The 17,262-nt window shown below is 42.1% G+C and overlaps 1 protein-coding gene across 3 annotated transcripts in view; it reads right to left on the bottom strand.

The window, feature by feature from the left end:
• pag1 (phosphoprotein membrane anchor with glycosphingolipid microdomains 1) overlaps positions 1 to 17,262 on the bottom strand; it is a 59,470-nt gene that overhangs the window by 7,249 nt on the left and 34,959 nt on the right. For all 3 annotated transcript variants that reach the window (XM_085395908.1, XM_085395910.1, XM_085395909.1), the window contains 6 exons: positions 15,184 to 15,219; positions 12,243 to 12,474; positions 10,686 to 10,743; positions 5,876 to 5,969; positions 5,474 to 5,643; positions 4,768 to 5,202 (listed from right to left, as the gene is read on the bottom strand). In XM_085395908.1, coding sequence (XP_085252034.1) covers positions 4,768 to 5,202; positions 5,474 to 5,643; positions 5,876 to 5,969; positions 10,686 to 10,743; positions 12,243 to 12,430 — 945 coding nt within the window. In that variant the 5' untranslated portion in view covers positions 12,431 to 12,474; positions 15,184 to 15,219. The remainder of the gene's footprint in view (positions 1 to 4,767; positions 5,203 to 5,473; positions 5,644 to 5,875; positions 5,970 to 10,685; positions 10,744 to 12,242; positions 12,475 to 15,183; positions 15,220 to 17,262) is intronic.

The raw sequence follows: 17,262 nt of genomic DNA, 5'->3' as shown, positions 1-17,262 counted from the left end.
CATTACTAAGAGGAAAGCAGCAGTTAGACAAACGAGCAACCAGACAGATTATCATAAAGAGCGTATTTAAAGCAAGGACAGTAAAAACATAAATAAATGGATTTACCTTCCGAGTTGGAAAAGCAAAGCCAATGTGGAGGTGCCTCAAACCTGCATTCTATCTGATGGCCACCAGATGGCGACAGCTGTGGTTGCAGAAAGACTTTTACTCCTATAAAAGGCTAATCCGCTTTCCCTTCGAATTTCCTTTCATCCACTCATTTTCGATGATATTAAATAAAAATTTTAGTCTATTTTGAAAGTTTTGGTCTTGGTTTGTATTTTAAACGGAGGATTATCTGAAGTATGATATTGCACGCTCATTGGCTAATAAGTTATCTGTCACAAGTTGCAGTCAGATGTCTTTTTACAACCAAGATGGCGATGGCAGAAACACTCATCTCCGGGTACTGCACCTCCCTCCCACATTTTAAAGACATGTGTAGGGTTAGTTTAACTGGTTACTGTAATGTTTACCGCTGTAACCACTTTAATCTAGTTGGCTAACCGACAAATATTCACTAAATAGAAACACAAAGCATAACAGAGCATCAGTGTATTTAATTAGAAAGTAAAGCAAGTTATTGACCTGACGCTAACTTATCTTAAGAGGAACAAGAACACCTGTGCTAAAATGCAATGGACCAACAACACCACAAACTCGTATATCTTTTTACACTGCCCCCTGGTGACAGCACACTGGCACAACACTGTAAACAAATGTATGTAAAAAGTGCTGTAACATTAGAAGTATAATTTAAAAGTACTTTAAGTTAAGAGATGATCTCTGTGGCAGGCTGATAATGTGATTCTTTGTCTGATGCAATTCTTTGAGCTGAGAGTGTGTTGGTTCTCTGATGGATCTCAGCATGCTGTAAGCAGCAGCAGCAGCAGCAGCTCTGCCCTGCCTTGTTCAGTCCACGATAATGAACTGCTATGCTTCTCTTTTTACCTTTTCTTTTACTCTTCCTCCATCTCTTCTTCTACACATCTCCACATCTCACCCTCTGTAGCAGTTTTCTTCTCCCTCATCCTTTTTTTCTCGCCGCCTCCTTGTCGATGACTTCGTTTGTATACTCCTGGCTTTCTTTCTTTCTTTTTTTTCCCTCCTTGTCTCTCACTCCTCTCTTTCCTCCTCACCCGTCATGCCTGCCAGTCCTTTCCGAGTTTTTTCAACTCTCCCATCATCTCTCTGTCACTATCTCCATTTCATCTATTACTCTCTCCTGCTCTTCTCACTTCGGCTCCCATTTTCATTTTTTTCTCTCCTCCCTTCACTCCCACACCGTGTTTTTTTGTGGTTTTTTTCCCCTTCTCACCATCAAATTTCTTTCTTCGGTCTGCCAGTCTCCATAAAGCAGCACGAGATGTCAGCTTAGCGGATAATAATTGTAGCGGAGAGACACATCTCTCTTTTTCTTTCTTCTCCGTGGTCTTTATCTCAAGCCAGGCATGATGTTGAGAAGATGACCGACATCAGCTATATATTGGTATAAATTGTGTTATTAAGATGGGGAGAATGAAAGAGTGAATCCCTATCATTACCGTAGGATGATAAGTTTCAGCCTTTTTATGCGTGTGGGTTTGTCAAATGGAAATCTTATATTAAGACTAAACTGACTCAACTTTTTCCAACAACGTTCCGTTTTTCCTCGTGGAATAATGCCACAATTAAAGCCCATTTGTTCAAGAGAAGCTTTGCTGTGTTTGTGGTTGTTGTGCTTCGAGAAAAAACCTCGGCATCCCCTTCAGTAGCAGTGCAACATTTTTTGGGTGGTGCATCAAGTGCCATGATGCTACCCACTTCTACTGCTCTTACCCATTTATGTGATATCTGCTAATTTAACAAAAGTTTAAGAGCAGTTTGCAGTTTAAGAGCTCCAGGGTCACAGCGTAACTGAAAATTACAACTCTACTTATTATTCTTGTTGTTAAAAATGTAAAAATTAATTTCGTTTCTCCCCTTTTTTCCCTGCACAGCTCCATTAAAAGCTTTTCATTTCTCTGTTCCATCAAATTAACAATGTTCATTATGCAGATTCTAGCTGATTAAATCTACATGCAGGAGACGCATAACACACGCTGGGCACCGCACTCAGTGGAAGCTGAGAAGCGGCGAACACGTCTTTCTCGACCGCACGACTGAATCAAACAAAAGAAAGTAAAATGCAATGTTATATTTTTAGGGTGACATCATCGTATCAAAGATTTATTTGGGTGTTGTAAAATATTTGTAAAGATTTTATGACATCCAGTGCTTAACAAATTTATTAGACCACCACTCAATATATAAGGTTCGAGCCACACTTGATGAAAATTAACATTATTGGTAATTACCAAATTGTTTTCTTAATTTAATCAAAATGGACTTGATTTGATTTTCTGATTAAAATATAATTGTTTTTAGCTGAGAATTTTCAAATTGACCACTTTACAAAAAAAACGTAATTTTCAGTGTTATTTTAGCATTATATTTTATATTTTAACATTATGTTTTTAATGCGACAATATAATTATTGTTATCCATGAATTTTCAAATGTGCTGTTTTACAAAAAAGTAAAAAATGTTAAAGTACATTATTATTTTTTTCTACTTACATCCCTGAACAGAAAAAATAGTTTTATGTCTACAAAAAAAAAACACATTTAAACAATTTTTTGACTGATTTGTAAAATTGAAAGGTGATCTAATAAGTTTGTTAAGCGCTCTAAACGACAAACGTTTTTTTTACTATAATGTCTAGAACTGCATTGCATTGCTGTATTTTTCTTTTTTGTTTCATTCTACATAATCTTAACAACAATAGCTGCTTCATTCCTCCCCTCCATGTAACCTGTCCTCCCTGGCCTTTAAACACCCTCATGCTCTCTCTGAATGCATTATAGCGAATACGAATGAAATACTATCACTATCACTTTCTTTTCAAAGCAGTGTTTTGTCAAGATGGTCGAGAATGGATTCATAGTTTTTACCGATCTGAGTATTTTATGCCAAGGGAAATTGAAAAATGACTTTCCCTGTCATATAGTTTCATCATCTGACTAATGCTCATTTTCCCCGTCGTCACAGGTTACTTTTCTTCTTTCCTGCCACGCTTCCTCTCGCTCACGATGACACATTGAATGAAAGTTGACTCTAATAAAACTGCTCGCTCTTTAATCAGACGCCGCCTGTAATAAGCAACTGCGGTTATACAGTACAAATATTCAATCACTGGAACACTCCTACATGCAGCACAGCATAAATGAGACCTTACTTACAATTCACGTGGGGCTTTCTCACAAACATAAGCTAATAAGCACACCCACGAGCACCATCTTTGGTTGCTGGTTGATTCAGAGTGTGTGGAATCATCTAGCGTCCCCTTAGTTATAGTTAATGGATTGGAAAATGGAATTTATCCAAATTTCATCAAAAATGTTTGTTTTCAGTTCTTGTTTTAAAGTTGTTGTTTTTTTTAGTAGAAATAAAACCAAATTATGATCCATTCACAAAAACACATAACGTTACCTTTTCACATCTGTATGTAAGTATACGGAGAGAAATTTGCCTCAAAAGTGTTGAAAATGTGAACGATGTCATATCAAGTATAAACTAAGATTTCCAACCGCGTTCGGTGATTTGTGCGTAACTCACACGAGCATGCTTCATTCCATGCACAAAAACGATGCAATTATTTTACACATGCACACATCCAAACCTGAATAAATACGAATCATTTATGCACAATTTATTAAGTTCTCCTCATCAATCTAATAATTTTACCTTTCAAAAACCTTTCTGTGCGTACAAATGTCGAAAACTACACATATTGATGCCCACGTAGGGTTTTGAGACAAATTCAACACTGCCAGCTTCACAAATGTAAGATGCATTTAAGTCCCATAAATACTTTGAAATCTGTTACAGTATTCATTACTGCTGTCACTGCAACGTTTATAGAATATTTATGAGCCTTTAGTACACAAGATCAGAAAGACCTCTCATTTATCTGAAATATAAATGAGAGGTCCCCCCCCTGAACATTTATGCAGTAGATCAGCTGTGTCTGTTTGTTGGCTGAGGGAGCCACACCTGATGTGCGGATCAAGTCCATCCCAGCTTCGGCTCAGCACTGTGCACGATGCAGACGGCAACAGATTTGTAACAGACGGCAAAAGATTTGCAATGTATCACAGTTAATTGCCGCATTACTGCAAACAGATTAATGTAACTGCCAACTTGACCTCACTCACTCAAAAACTGACCGCAGACTGACTCCGTCTTATTGCTGTTTCTCCCATTTTATTGCCGTCTTGATGCACCAAAGACGGTTTGAGGACGCCAATTCACTCTAGTAGTAGTAGTAGTTTCAGACCACGACCCCGTTTCAGTGTTATTCTACTTCAAAGGCATAAAGATCATGAGCTGATTGCACATGTTCACAGCAATGTTGGTGGCGCTGTGGTCTCTAACCAGTGTTTCCGCCAGTGTGACTGTAGACTTGGTTTGCGTTCGTTTTTACATTGAAACAGGTGTTTGATGGCATCGTGAAATCTGGAGCATGCCTTAGTGAAGTCATCAAACTGACATAATGCTTTCTCTAACCTCAAAAATGCCAATTTTTGGTCCTCACAAAGATGTTTAAACAAGTAGACACACACACACACACACACACACAGTACCCTATAGTCACTCAAAAAAAATCTCCCAAAAAGTCCTAGAGACACACACTCAAACAAGCTTACCTCTCCATTGTGCAGCCCAGCCTCCGCGAGCCCGTTCATCATCAGCGCTGGCTGGTTGTCATTTTCATCCAGAACCTTCTCCGGTACCGGTGGCGGTAAATCCTCCTCTGGCTCCTCCTGAGGCTTTTGTTGAGGAACGGCAGCATTACCAGAGCGCCTTTTGGCCTCCATGTCTGCGCTGTGACGGCTCTTCTTATTCAGGTTGACAGAGGCGTACTCCACCCCGGCGAAGATGGGCCCCCGCTCAGGTGTGCTTGGGCTGATGTGGCCGTTAAGAAGAGCGGGAGGATGAGGCGGAGGTTCGTCTGGACTCGGCTGGATGGTACCGTTTGGGAGGCCAGCCTCTGCAGGACCGTCTTTGAGCTCCTTGACCGTCTCGTACAGGGATTCATCGGCACTGACGTCACGTGAGGCCACGGCCATCTCCTTCACCACCTTAACATCAGAAACACACACTGGTCTTACGTGCATTCAAAAACAAGAAATAACTTTTTGATGTTTCTGCCTCCTGGCTCGAAAATCACTCAATTCACCAGCCACTTGTGAAAAGATCCCTAGGCGTAATCAATCAATCAGTCATTTACTCAGTCAAGCAGCATTCAACATTACAAGCTTTAATCTCCTCCAGTGAGCATGTCCGAACTTACTATGAGTAAAGAAAAAAACCCATCATTCTGCTGTTTAAAGGTGACTTTTAAACACTGACCTCATAAGTGCTGTCTCCTGAGGGTGGGGGTCCGTTCCCAATAAGGGCGTTGTTGGGAGGGATGCTGGGAAGCTGGCGGGCCTGAGGGCACTTGGAGGACCTGAGCTCTGATTGGCTGGAGAGCATCTCCTCTGACAACTGGGGACTGGTGTCCTGTGTGTCCGTGAGAACTGGAGGGAAGAAGAAAAGAGTCAGGGCGAGGAGGAAACAGCATCTTTTTACGACTGCATTTAACATTGACTATAACACGAACCAAAGCTGACCAGCAAACACGCTTCATAACAGCCATCACGTGTCAGGAAAAAACACACTGCATGGATGTTGTATCACGCGGTCTAAATATTAACTACGCAGACAACAATGGCAGGACATGACGAGCTGATAGGAACTCTATCGGCTTACTTGTACCGCTGGTGAGAGGCCCATTGTGAGAGGTGCTGACCGCCGCGTCAGTCGCTGGACTGTCTGCTGATTGGCTGATGTCTCTCTCTGAAACCTGCACAACAAAGGATAAGCTCTTTGTCACTGCTGCACCACAGCTCGCAGGCTTGGAGGCTTCAAGCAAATAAAACCTCAGTCTCAGATTCTTTAAATTACAAAAACCTACAGAAATGAATTTGCACGTCTTCCTTATGTTGCACGGGATGGACATCCGTCACACCTCCGTGCAATCGAAAAGCCATATGTGCGGTGCATTACCTTCAGGATCCTTGAAGCCCAAATTTAAATTTTCATGCTTTCCTGACTCTTTATCTCGCTTCGTCTAAGCTTTTCCAAACACATTATTTATTACTTTAAGGTAATTATAAAACCGTTATGCATTCCTAATTAAGTGTAGCTTATTTTTACCTACCAAGAAAAGACATCTAAAGACAGCTAACAGCTTCTGCGAGTATGAGTAACAGGCAGCTCTTGTTTTATGCAGCTGATTTCATATTAATTCATTTATAAGAGGCACTAAAATTGAATCAAGCATAAGCAACACATCAAGCCGAACAGGGTAAAAGGACGGCGTCTGTAGTGTCACATTAATAATTATAATAACAATAGGAAGACGCTACCTTAAGGATACCCACAGGGTAATTTGTCTCCCTGCTTGTCTCAATAGGAGGCTAAAGAACAACAGCTGTGAAGCTGGCAGGGACTCAGTTGTGTTGCAGTCGGGTTTAAACCATGCTCTGACAGTTTCTGTGCTTGCAACATCATATAAGCATGGAAAAAAATCTGCATCTCTAACTCAACTTGCACAGTACAAAAAAAGCAGAAGAAGAAGAAGAAGAAGAAGAAGAAGAAGAAGGGTTTAAAAAAAGCTCAAGTTTCCTGTTTTATCAGCCTAAGCTGAGCAGAATCAACTCTGAGAGTGAGCAAACACTCAGATCAACAGTGAGAAGAAACTAGTAATTAACAGAGGACGATTTATCAACATGCACTTCATGCATAAACTGTAATGCTTTAGTTTCCACGACGATTGCTCAGTCAGTCACTAATGAGAGAGCAGAGAAAGTCAAAACCTTTCAAAGAGTGCACGCCAAGACTGCTCTTTGTCTGGGGTTTGCGGTTTTTCCTTGTGTGAGCAGAGGGACATGCATCAGAAGCTCCATAACTCCACCTAGTGGTCACGCACTCTCATAGCTGTCGGTGCCAATGACGTAATCTTTAGCTGTTTTATGAAACCACTAATTTTATGCTGTCGTTTCGTGATTTAGGCACACGTTACATCCATCTTTCTTTTTATAGTCCATTAATCTTGTGTCATCCGTCCCAATGAGAATATCTTGTGTACACCACAGATGCAATAACTCACAACTTCACCACCACTCAGGAATCACAGAGGAGTGTAACGCTGTTTTGTGACTCGGACATGTCATCTTTGTTCTTATTAACCCCAGGCAGTGACAAAAGAAGCTTAAAATAAAGCATAAAGTTATAATACTCTCCAAAAATGAAAGCTAAACAAGAACCAGCGTCACTCTGATCCAAGCCGTCAAGGACGATAATCACTGTAATTCTCTTTTTTTGCAAATTCTGTTACAATCCCATGACAATGTCTCATTAATTGCTCTCCCCAGACATTCACATTCTTTTACAGTTTCAACACAGCTAACATTAACATCTCCTTGCTGGTGTGTCAAATTATTTTTTTGTAGGTCACTAACTGTAAAAAATCTGAGTGACACAAAGTATTGACAGCACAGATTCAACAAGGTGCTGGAAACATTCCTCAGAGGTTTTGGTTGGACTTGTTTGCTGTACATCTGTGACGTGAATCTCCCGTTGCACTGGTTCCAGCGTCAAGAAACCAGTTTGAGATGATGTGAGATTTGTGACATGCTGTTATCCTGCTGGAAGCAGCCAACAGAAGCTAACTGTGGTCATAAAGAGATGGACAAGGTCAGCAACGACACTCAGGTAGGCTGCGGTGTTTAATCAATCCTCAGCCGGTACTACGATGTGTCCCAGGAAAATATTACACCACATTGCATCATTGTATCACCAGCCTGAAATGTTGAAACAAGGCAGGAGGAATCTAGAACATTGCTTTCACCTTATTCTGACCCTACCATCCGAGTATCACATCAGCTACAGAGTCTTATAAAACCAGGTAATGTTTTTCCAATCTTCTACTCTCCAATTTGGGTGAGCCTCGTTTTCCTTTTGTCAGCTGAGTAACGTACACTCAGCGTGGTGTGTTGTGTGTTTAGAGATGGTTTTCAGCATCCCTTTGTTGTAAGATATGAAGCGGCCATTCTCCTCTGACCTCGGGCATCGACCCAGAGGACTCACTCTCATCACCATCTTCTGTAAACTCTAGAGATGGTTGTGTGGGAAAATCCCCGCTGATCGGCAGTTTCAGAAATACTCAGACCAGCACGTCTGAAACCGACAATCATGCCAAAGTCACTGAACTCTTTCTTCCTCATTCTGATGCTCAGTTTGAACTTCAGCAGGTCGTCTCGGCTTGCTGCCTTGCTGTAATGTGACTGCCTGATTAGATATTTGCATTAATCAGCAACTGAACAGATTGAACCTGTTGATGTGTTTGTCCTACACTGTGTCGCAGACACTCTTTGCATTTGTGATCAAACTGATTGAGCAACTGCTAAACAATCACAGAGGCTGGTCTTTAATCCTCTTAGAACAAAACGGATCACTTTGCCCTGCTTCTGATGGACCTCCACGGGGTGCTTCCTGTATCTAAACTGACTTAAATACTAATTTTGGTTAATCTGCACCCTGTGAGTTTAAAACACTTGAACTCTCTAACGATGGGGAGAAACAGGAGGGACAGCGTTCACTGATGCTGGCTGCAGGAGAGACAGACAGATTGCAGCTCAGCGAGGAAGAGTTAATCTACTCAACCACGAAGACAAAAACCCCCATTTAACCTGTCAGGCTACGACACGGTCCGTCGTACAAATGGGTCCCTCTTGAAACAATTTGATCACCTGGCAATTGGGCTAATGCTTAAAGGTTGCAGTGAAGATATCAATCAAATGCAAAAAGGCTCTGAAGAACACACACACACACACACACACACACACACACACACACACACACACACACACACACACACACAAACGCATATAAACACACAAACCCCCAGAGGGGAAGTCAGAATAAGAAAGTAAGTGGATGTCACTTAACCTGTGAAAGCTCGACATTTGTCACACTTAAGTGGTGCTTGGTTACTGAAGCATCAATATTATAGTAGTTTGTAATGACTACCTCTGCCCATTACACAGTCTTCAAAAGGACATAGCGGACGTTCGCCACGCATCATTATGAGCGTCGCATAGCACGGGGTAAAAGGTCAACTCTACAAATAATAATAATCTTTTGTTTTTCTTAATAGTATCCCTTATTTCTGTTTTAAGGCAGCACGACATTAAAATAAGTGACATGTGACGAGCAGGCAGTGGAGTTTCCCACGTGTTTTCTTAGCGGGAGAAACCACTTCCCTGTTGGCAGCCGCGAGCCGTTCAGAAACAACCTCTCGCTAACAACTGGAGGCTGTCAATCAGCCGTACGCAGGGAGGCTTTGTTCTCTGTATGTTTCTGTGTCAGCGTGATCGACGTGGGTTACGACGCAAAGAGTCGGAGGGTGTGTTCTAGTGTCACAGGACGTCACGTAAGGGCGGAGATGTGTGTCAGTGTGCACGCGTGTTACTGAGGAGGCACGCAGCTAAACTCTATCCACAGCTCCACTTGCCGATCGCTCCAGCGCCTGACTAAAGATACACACTCTCCCACACTTGGACTAATGAGAAGAGTATGCGTGGGTGCTTTTGTTTAAGGCTCTGAGTCGATATTTTGACAGAGTTTAAACCAAATGGCTGATCTTTGACTGCAAGAGCTGACGGTTTCTTAAACTTCCTGAAATCTGACCTGATGTATCTTTTAAAAAAACAATTATGTTTAGAGAAAATATTTTTTATGCAAAAAAAAGTGCCTTTCAGTGTATGAGTGTAATCACACTATGATTAAGCCTGAAAACATTCAGCTGTTCGCTCTACTTGTTCTTCTTTCAGCTGCTCCCGTTAGGGGTCGCCACAGCGCATCGGCACCCTATCCCCAGTTTCCTCCCCTGTCACACCAGCCCTCTGCATGTCCTTCACTACATTCATGAATCTCCTCTGCGGTCTTGTTTTCCTCCTGCCTGTGAGCTCCATATTCAGCATCATCTCATCCAAATCATCTCAACTTTGTCTCCAAACCCTCATCTCTCTTCAACCTGCTCCCTACTCTTACAGACACCAATGCCGTCTGCGAACATCATAGAGACACGCCTGCCTGAATTCATTTAACAAAAACAAACTTTATCAACTTTTCATTCACTGTCATTAACCCCCTCCCCCAGGGGGTTGGTGTTAGCTGGTGCTGCAAAACAGCAAAGTGTGAAACCATTTTTGATTAGTTGTCTTTCAGAGGTAATACCCACAGACCTCAAATACCTGCCTTAGAGCTTCCTATGTTAAGGATCAAATAATGGACCTTGCAGATTAAAAACCAAACCACAGAGAGGTTTTGCAAATAAACTGTGCCTTGAAGTTCTGCATACACACCGCTTGACTTTTTAAAAATGTAACAGTGTTAGTATGCATCCTTGCTATTAAAAATAAACAAATAAAACATTATTATTTCATTCCTCTTCAGGACTGTAGCTTTGATATATTGAGAGAAAAGGCTGTGGAAACCTGAAGGAAAAACTCACTCCATTCACCAGGCTCTGATGATCTCCCGCTGGGTGTCCATTCACCGCTTTCTTCTGCCTGAAGAGAAGAAGAAAGGAGAGATGAGAAAACAGAGCAACACATCAAGTGTTAGAGCAGCCTGCACAGCTAAACACGGGGGCTCAGCTGTGCATGCAAAGAACTGTGAAAGCAAAGCGTGCCTCCAGATTAGGGACCAAAAACCTGTTTTATAATTGTACAACTCTTCCACATATTATGCTTTCAACCCAACCATCAAATAAATCCAAGAAAATTCTAATCTTGAATCTTCTGACAAATTAAAAAAAACACAGAAATCAAATATTAATTTGCAAATATGAGTTTTATTTATTACATTTGTTGCTTTATAGCTTTTTTAAATAGCACTCCTTTTTCTTCTGTTAGAGTAATCTAAAATTAAATCAAACATTCAAACAAAAACAACTGAACTGGGATCAGTAAAATGTAATAATAACCATCACTAATAAATATTACATTCCTTCAGACACGTCCGCTTTAACCTCCTAAAACCTGAACTCTTTCATGGAATGGCTTTATAAATTTCTCTTTGCTATTTGGGCTGATTGGGACCTGATGAATGTAAAAACAAAGAATTACCTGATTTTTTTGTTTCTGAGAAAAATAAGATCCACATAAGGGGACATCTGTTTTAAATTTCGATAAAACAGTGGCAGTATAATGTCCTCGTCAGTGGATATCAGGCCCTTGTAGAGCAAAATTTAGTATTTTGGTCTAGACAACCCAAAATGTGATGTCTATATATGTGGAGGCCAGGTCCTAGGAGGTTAAGGCAGACCTGCTGTGAGCAGGTAAACCCTGTGAGGCTCAGCCTTCAGCCTGCTCAGAAACACTCCATTTCAGACATTTTTGTTCTACTCTGGCTCTCTGTGATGTCACTGAGAACAGATAATCTAACTGTGGGCATCTAAAGATAGACAACTGTCTATCTTTAGCTCCACCTCGAAACTCCTGTTCTAATCAGATGAAGAAGTTGCTCTAAAGGAGGAGGAGCTATGTCGAGGGACAAATAAAGACTGCATTACGTGGAAGCTCCATTACGCGCTGGGTCGTTAAGTCGGTCAAATTAACTTTTAGTTTCAGTTGTGCTGCTTTATTTGGAGTCTGCTTGCATCAGCTCTTTACGGGGATTACACGAAAGGAAAGTTAAATGACAAGGAAACGTGTTTCTCTTTTATATATATAGATAGATGGGAGTGTGTACGGCTGCTTAGAGACAGCACATGCTTCCATTCATAATTATTAATTAAATAATTATGGCCTACTACCCTAGAGGGCATTTTTAGTGTTACTCAGCAGCACTGCTCTGTACTGCTGCTGTACCTATAATTACTGTAGCTAAGAACGGCCTCTCAGGTATTTGTGCACTGTCTGCATTTCCCAGCAGAGCAGATCTGCTTTGGATAGCTGACACAGCAGGAAGTGAAGCTTTTTTTGATATGTGAGCGTGCCCTAACAGCGATGACAATAACACCAGTACACGGCATATATGGGTGTGTTTGCTTGGTGATGGCGCTCACCCCTGGCAGCTAGCGCAGAGCAGCAGCAGCACCGACACCAGCAGCAAAGCGGTGAGGATGCTGAGGGTGACGATCAAGATCAGCTGCCCGCTCCCCAGCCACGACGCCACACCAGTAGAAGCTGCCGTCCCCGACCCGACGACGCCTGCCTCCGGCCCCCACCACACTCCACTCAGCACCGGAGCCATGGCACATCACACTGTGGGGGGAGAGGACATCGGACTGGTACCAGCTGGGGAAACACGAGAAAAACAAAACTTTTTTTGTAGATGTGAAATTACAATCACATTTAAACCGAAGCAAAACTATTTATTTTTTACCGTTTTACCAGGAATGACGTATATTGTAGATTTTTTTATGTTTTTAAATGTGAAAAAAAACTTGTGCAGCGTTTTTTTTTTTTAACTTTTCAGCAGATACTGAGAGATCGCCGTTGGCTGAGGAGGAGCAACGTTTACTGAAGGATACAGTCAGCCAAACCGTGCAAGCTGTGCTCTGTTTGTTAGGAAAACATACTGAGAGGAGAATTTGAATTCAGCAGCCACCTTAAAGCTCTATCATGGAAACCTAAAGGCGAATCATGCTCGTCAGACAATCACTGTTTATAAACACCTTATGAATCTTTCAAACCCAGGTTGACTCGAATGCAGACAGAAACAGAAATAATGACTTTTTATTGTTTGCTATTATAAAGAAATCTGAAGTTTTCCAAAATATGACCTGCGGGCAAAAAACTGCTTCGCCAAGTGTCCACTGGGTGACTTCTTCTTCTTTTCTTTTCTTTTTTAAATAAAATAGAGTGAAAATGTGTAACTTTAGATTTGAAAAGCTAAAAAGGGACACTTTGCCACTGCTGGGTTGGAACCTCCTTTTTTTTCTTCAACAATGTGCCAGAAACACTTCTCAGTGTTTGGTCCATGTTAACATGATGGCATCACACAGCTGCACATTTGTATATCCATGATGGGAATCTCCCATTCCGCCACATCCCAAAGGTGCTCTATTAGACTGAGATCTGGTGCCTGTGGGAAGCCATATGAATACAGTGAACTCATTGTCAGCAACTCATGTTCAGCAACAGTCACCATCTGAGGATTATTTCCTTGTTATTGCGTGATGTAATGGAAGGTGATTATGATACACACCCTAAAAATATTCAACATTGCTTATGCTTTTCAAAGAAATGACACACCTTAATAGAGGAAACCCTCCATATTTCCTGGCTATGCTGCCCAGCACGCTGTAGGAAATGTTTTCATCTCAAATCTCGTCTAAACTCCTTTAATATCAGCTCTAAAATGTAAAAATATGTTTGGCTTTCTTTGGTAGAAAAACCGAACCTCTACACTCGCTTTTGTTTTGTCACTTTGACTGCACAGGTCAGCTGTCCCAGTTCTTCATGTATAGATTCAACAAGATTTTGGTCCATGTTGACATGAGAGCTTCACACAGTTGCTACAGATTTGTCGGCTGCACATCCACGACGAGAATCTCCTGTTCTACCTGAACCCAAAGAGGCTCTATCGGACTGCAATCTGATTACTCTGGAGGCATTTCCTCCCGCAGATCTGCCATTAACTGGTTATTTTCTCTTTTTCAGACCATTCTCTATAAACCCTAGAGGTGGTTGATAGATCAGCAATTTATGAAACACTCAGACCAACAACCATGTCACAATCAGCGTCACTGACATTACTTTTTCCCCCATTCTGATGCTCAGTTTGAACTTCGGCCGGTCGTCTTGTTTACACATCTAAATGCACTGAGTTGCTGTCATGAGACTGGCACATTGGTACATTGAAATGCACATGTAAACTACTGGACTATTTTCTTAATTATCTGTGAGAGTGACTTTAAATAAGCTACTACACCAACGCCTAGTGGAACAGAGGACACCAGGTGCATTAGCTGTTTTGTGTCTTGGACACCTGTGAAGCTCCAACTACAGAGACGCATACTACAATAAATGAATTGCTGTTTTTGGCTAATTCATTTAGATTCTTTAACATTCCTTATAAATATTTGAACTGCACACACTGACTAGACATGACCAGCAGGTGGCAGAAGCGAGCAGTGTGAGACCGCAGTGCAGACAGCGATCTGCCTCAGTCTGCTGCAGTGGCCCTCACAACACTGCCTCCAACAACTGGTGTCTGGGCTCTGCGCACAGCATCAGAAACCTCATCACGTCTCCGTCTAACAGCTAAAGTTGGGTTTAGCTGAACTGATGGAACCCCTGATTTTATCACGGATGATTTATGGGGGCTGTGTGGAGCTGCGGGTGAGTCACAAAAGGGTGGGGAGGGATTGTGAGCCTAAAATAATAAAAATAAATAAATGTGGAGAGGGTGGTTTGTATCCCACTGTGTGTGTGCAGGGAGGGGATGTCGTGCACTCCCGTGACTAAGATAGAGAAATAGTTCAGGGCAGACAGTGTGGAGAAGGAGTGAAACCGCACAATGAAAAATGGGAGCGAAAATAAACCGCACACACTCTTTCTCCTTTCAGTCACAGCACAACAGAGAGCTACAGCAGACCTGGTGGCAAGTGGCAGTGACAAAAACATGACAACCTATCTTCCCTCGTCTTTTTTCTTGGAGAGTGCAGGAGCCAAACTCCTGTCTGGAGTGTATGTGTGTGCGAAGAATGTGTGTACTCTGTGCCGGCGGTGAAAAACTCCATTGTGTCTCTCTGCTCGCCTATGCTAATGTGACTGGGGAGTGTGGGAGCTGATGTAGCACTCGTCGTATTCGAGCAGCATGGAAGTTTTGTTTGCAAATCAGATGGAGCTGCAGAGCGCAGTTTTAATTTCGCCTTCGTCTTCTTCAAGAAGACGCTGAGGAATTCCCGCCTTTGTCAGAAAGCCGATTGTGTTTATCCCTGTACAAAAACACACAGGTGCGCCTGGTACGAGACACCAACAGACTTAACAAAGCCTTACCTTGACACCTTGGATGATTAGTCAGGTTGGCCTTGCCTGGAAGAGAGCAGATAACAAAAAAAGGGGGGGGGTTAGATGAGTTAATGTTATCATTGGAGGGTGGTGTTGTCCTGCGAGTGTGTGTGCGTGCACAGATGTAGGCTGGGCAGGCATGTGAGTGGGAGAGCAGCGAGGCTATTGAGTGTTTGTTTTTTAATGCCCATAGCAAATACATATTGGACAACAGGCTGCTTGCAACCTCTCATGCACAAACACACACTAGCTGTATGCAGTACACACAATAAGCACTGCATCTTTCACACATGCGATGTATTGATCAGTCAGCCCATGTAACCGAGAAGATAATAACCAGGTGACATCATCACTCAACTGTGTCCCATAACATGTAACGTGCGCAGTATGCACTGCAGTATTTTACATTGTACACGTACAGGGTGCAGGTTCAGTTATACACTCTGATTTTGCTTGAAATGACCGAATGCTTTGGGGTCCCCTGGGACAGTTACCTCACAGACGCCGTATCTGACCTCGCCTGAGAGGCTCGTGTCCAGGTGTCACTATCTGCCGCTGCGTGCCAGCTCGCCCGCGGCTCGCGCTGGCACTTAAACCAGAATAATTACCGGCTGCCACGGCGCTGTGTCGCCATGGCAACATTTCCTTCTACCCATCGCCGCTATTTATGGCGGTTGAGTGGAAAAAAAGGGAGGAATAAATAAATAAATCTCCGCAGGGATGTTTTGTGAAAGAAACTCGTAGGAGATCACGAGTCTGTAACTGGTGGTTTTGGCGTGTTCAGCACGGTAGGGTATCCTGCTCGACTCAATTTAGCTTCTGTGGATCAAAACTAATCCTGGAACCACTAAGCCAAACTTATGAAATGTCCTTCAGTACTTCAGTGTGTCATGGCAGATTTCAGGCGGTGTTTTCTTGAAAAAGTCAGCAACAGGTTGTAAGGATAGTTTGAGGTTTGAGGAATGAAAGACAGTTCAGACCTCTGTTTTTGGATGCGTGAGTGGTGTGTCAGGAGTGTTAACCAGCCTCTAGACACATGTAAGCAAACCCCACTTTAACACTTAACTTTGGATTTCTCAGATAAGATTTTTCAGTATGACAGGAGCATAAAATTAAAAATACGAAAAGCAAAACACAATAACACAATAGTTTGAAAAGTTCTGAATGTATCCTAGTAAAACGTTACAGGGGTGTAGCCTGAGGTCATCTTTAACTGTCATTTAAATTTGGCTTACATACACCAAGGTCTTCAAGGTCACGAGTGATTTCACTCAGAAACCAAAGGACGCTGCACACATGCGTAACTGCACCTTGTCAATAACAAAGCAGTGAAAGGACAAAGTGTACTCTGTCTATTTTACTCTATATTGGACCATAAATGACAAAATAAACATCATACTGAATGAAATGAATCTTAAAACCAGTAAATGAGACCATGACCTCACCATGAGCCTGTCTACTGAGGTCATAGATTGAGTGATGAGTAGGAGCATTTTCTCATAGACTTCTATACAATCGACACTTTTCCCCAACCAGAGCAGTCACCCCCTGCTGGCCATTAGAAAGACTGCAGATAGCAAGCTTACAACATAAATATAAAACACCTTTAAGGCACTCCTTCACTCACTTATACAGTCTTAATATTTAGACTTAGAGTAAATTCCTGGCACATGAGGCCATTCCCATACTTTCCACTATTCCAAGGCACCAAACTCTCTCTGCAAAAGTCTTACATTTATCATCTTACTCCCAGAGCAAAAGAAGTTGGATACCACTTTGGGTACCCTGCTGTGTACAAAATATGCGTAGAATAAACCATCCGCTCTGTCATCAAAGCATACTTTTCTTTCCTTAATGCTTCATAAACACTACACATTAAAGCTCCGAGTATCTTTTTCACAGCGGAAAGCTCTCCACAGGCCACCGTTATGTGATACAAGACTTCAAGCCAACGACTACAACTGTGCTTTCTTTTGCTGTCACTCTTCTTTCTCCAAGTGCTCCCTGGCTTTGATGAAAGAAAGCAGAAGCCTTGGAACGGAGACAATCAGTGTGGATGTCTTCTGT

This window comes from Rhamphochromis longiceps, linkage group LG22, assembly GCF_057381845.1.
Source record: "Rhamphochromis longiceps isolate RC_006_pf linkage group LG22, R_longiceps_female_GT1.1, whole genome shotgun sequence".
NCBI classification, from domain to species: Eukaryota; Metazoa; Chordata; class Actinopteri; order Cichliformes; family Cichlidae; genus Rhamphochromis; species Rhamphochromis longiceps.
The sequence above is the reverse complement of the archived record's forward strand: the minus strand, read 5'-3'. Positions and strand labels throughout refer to the sequence as shown.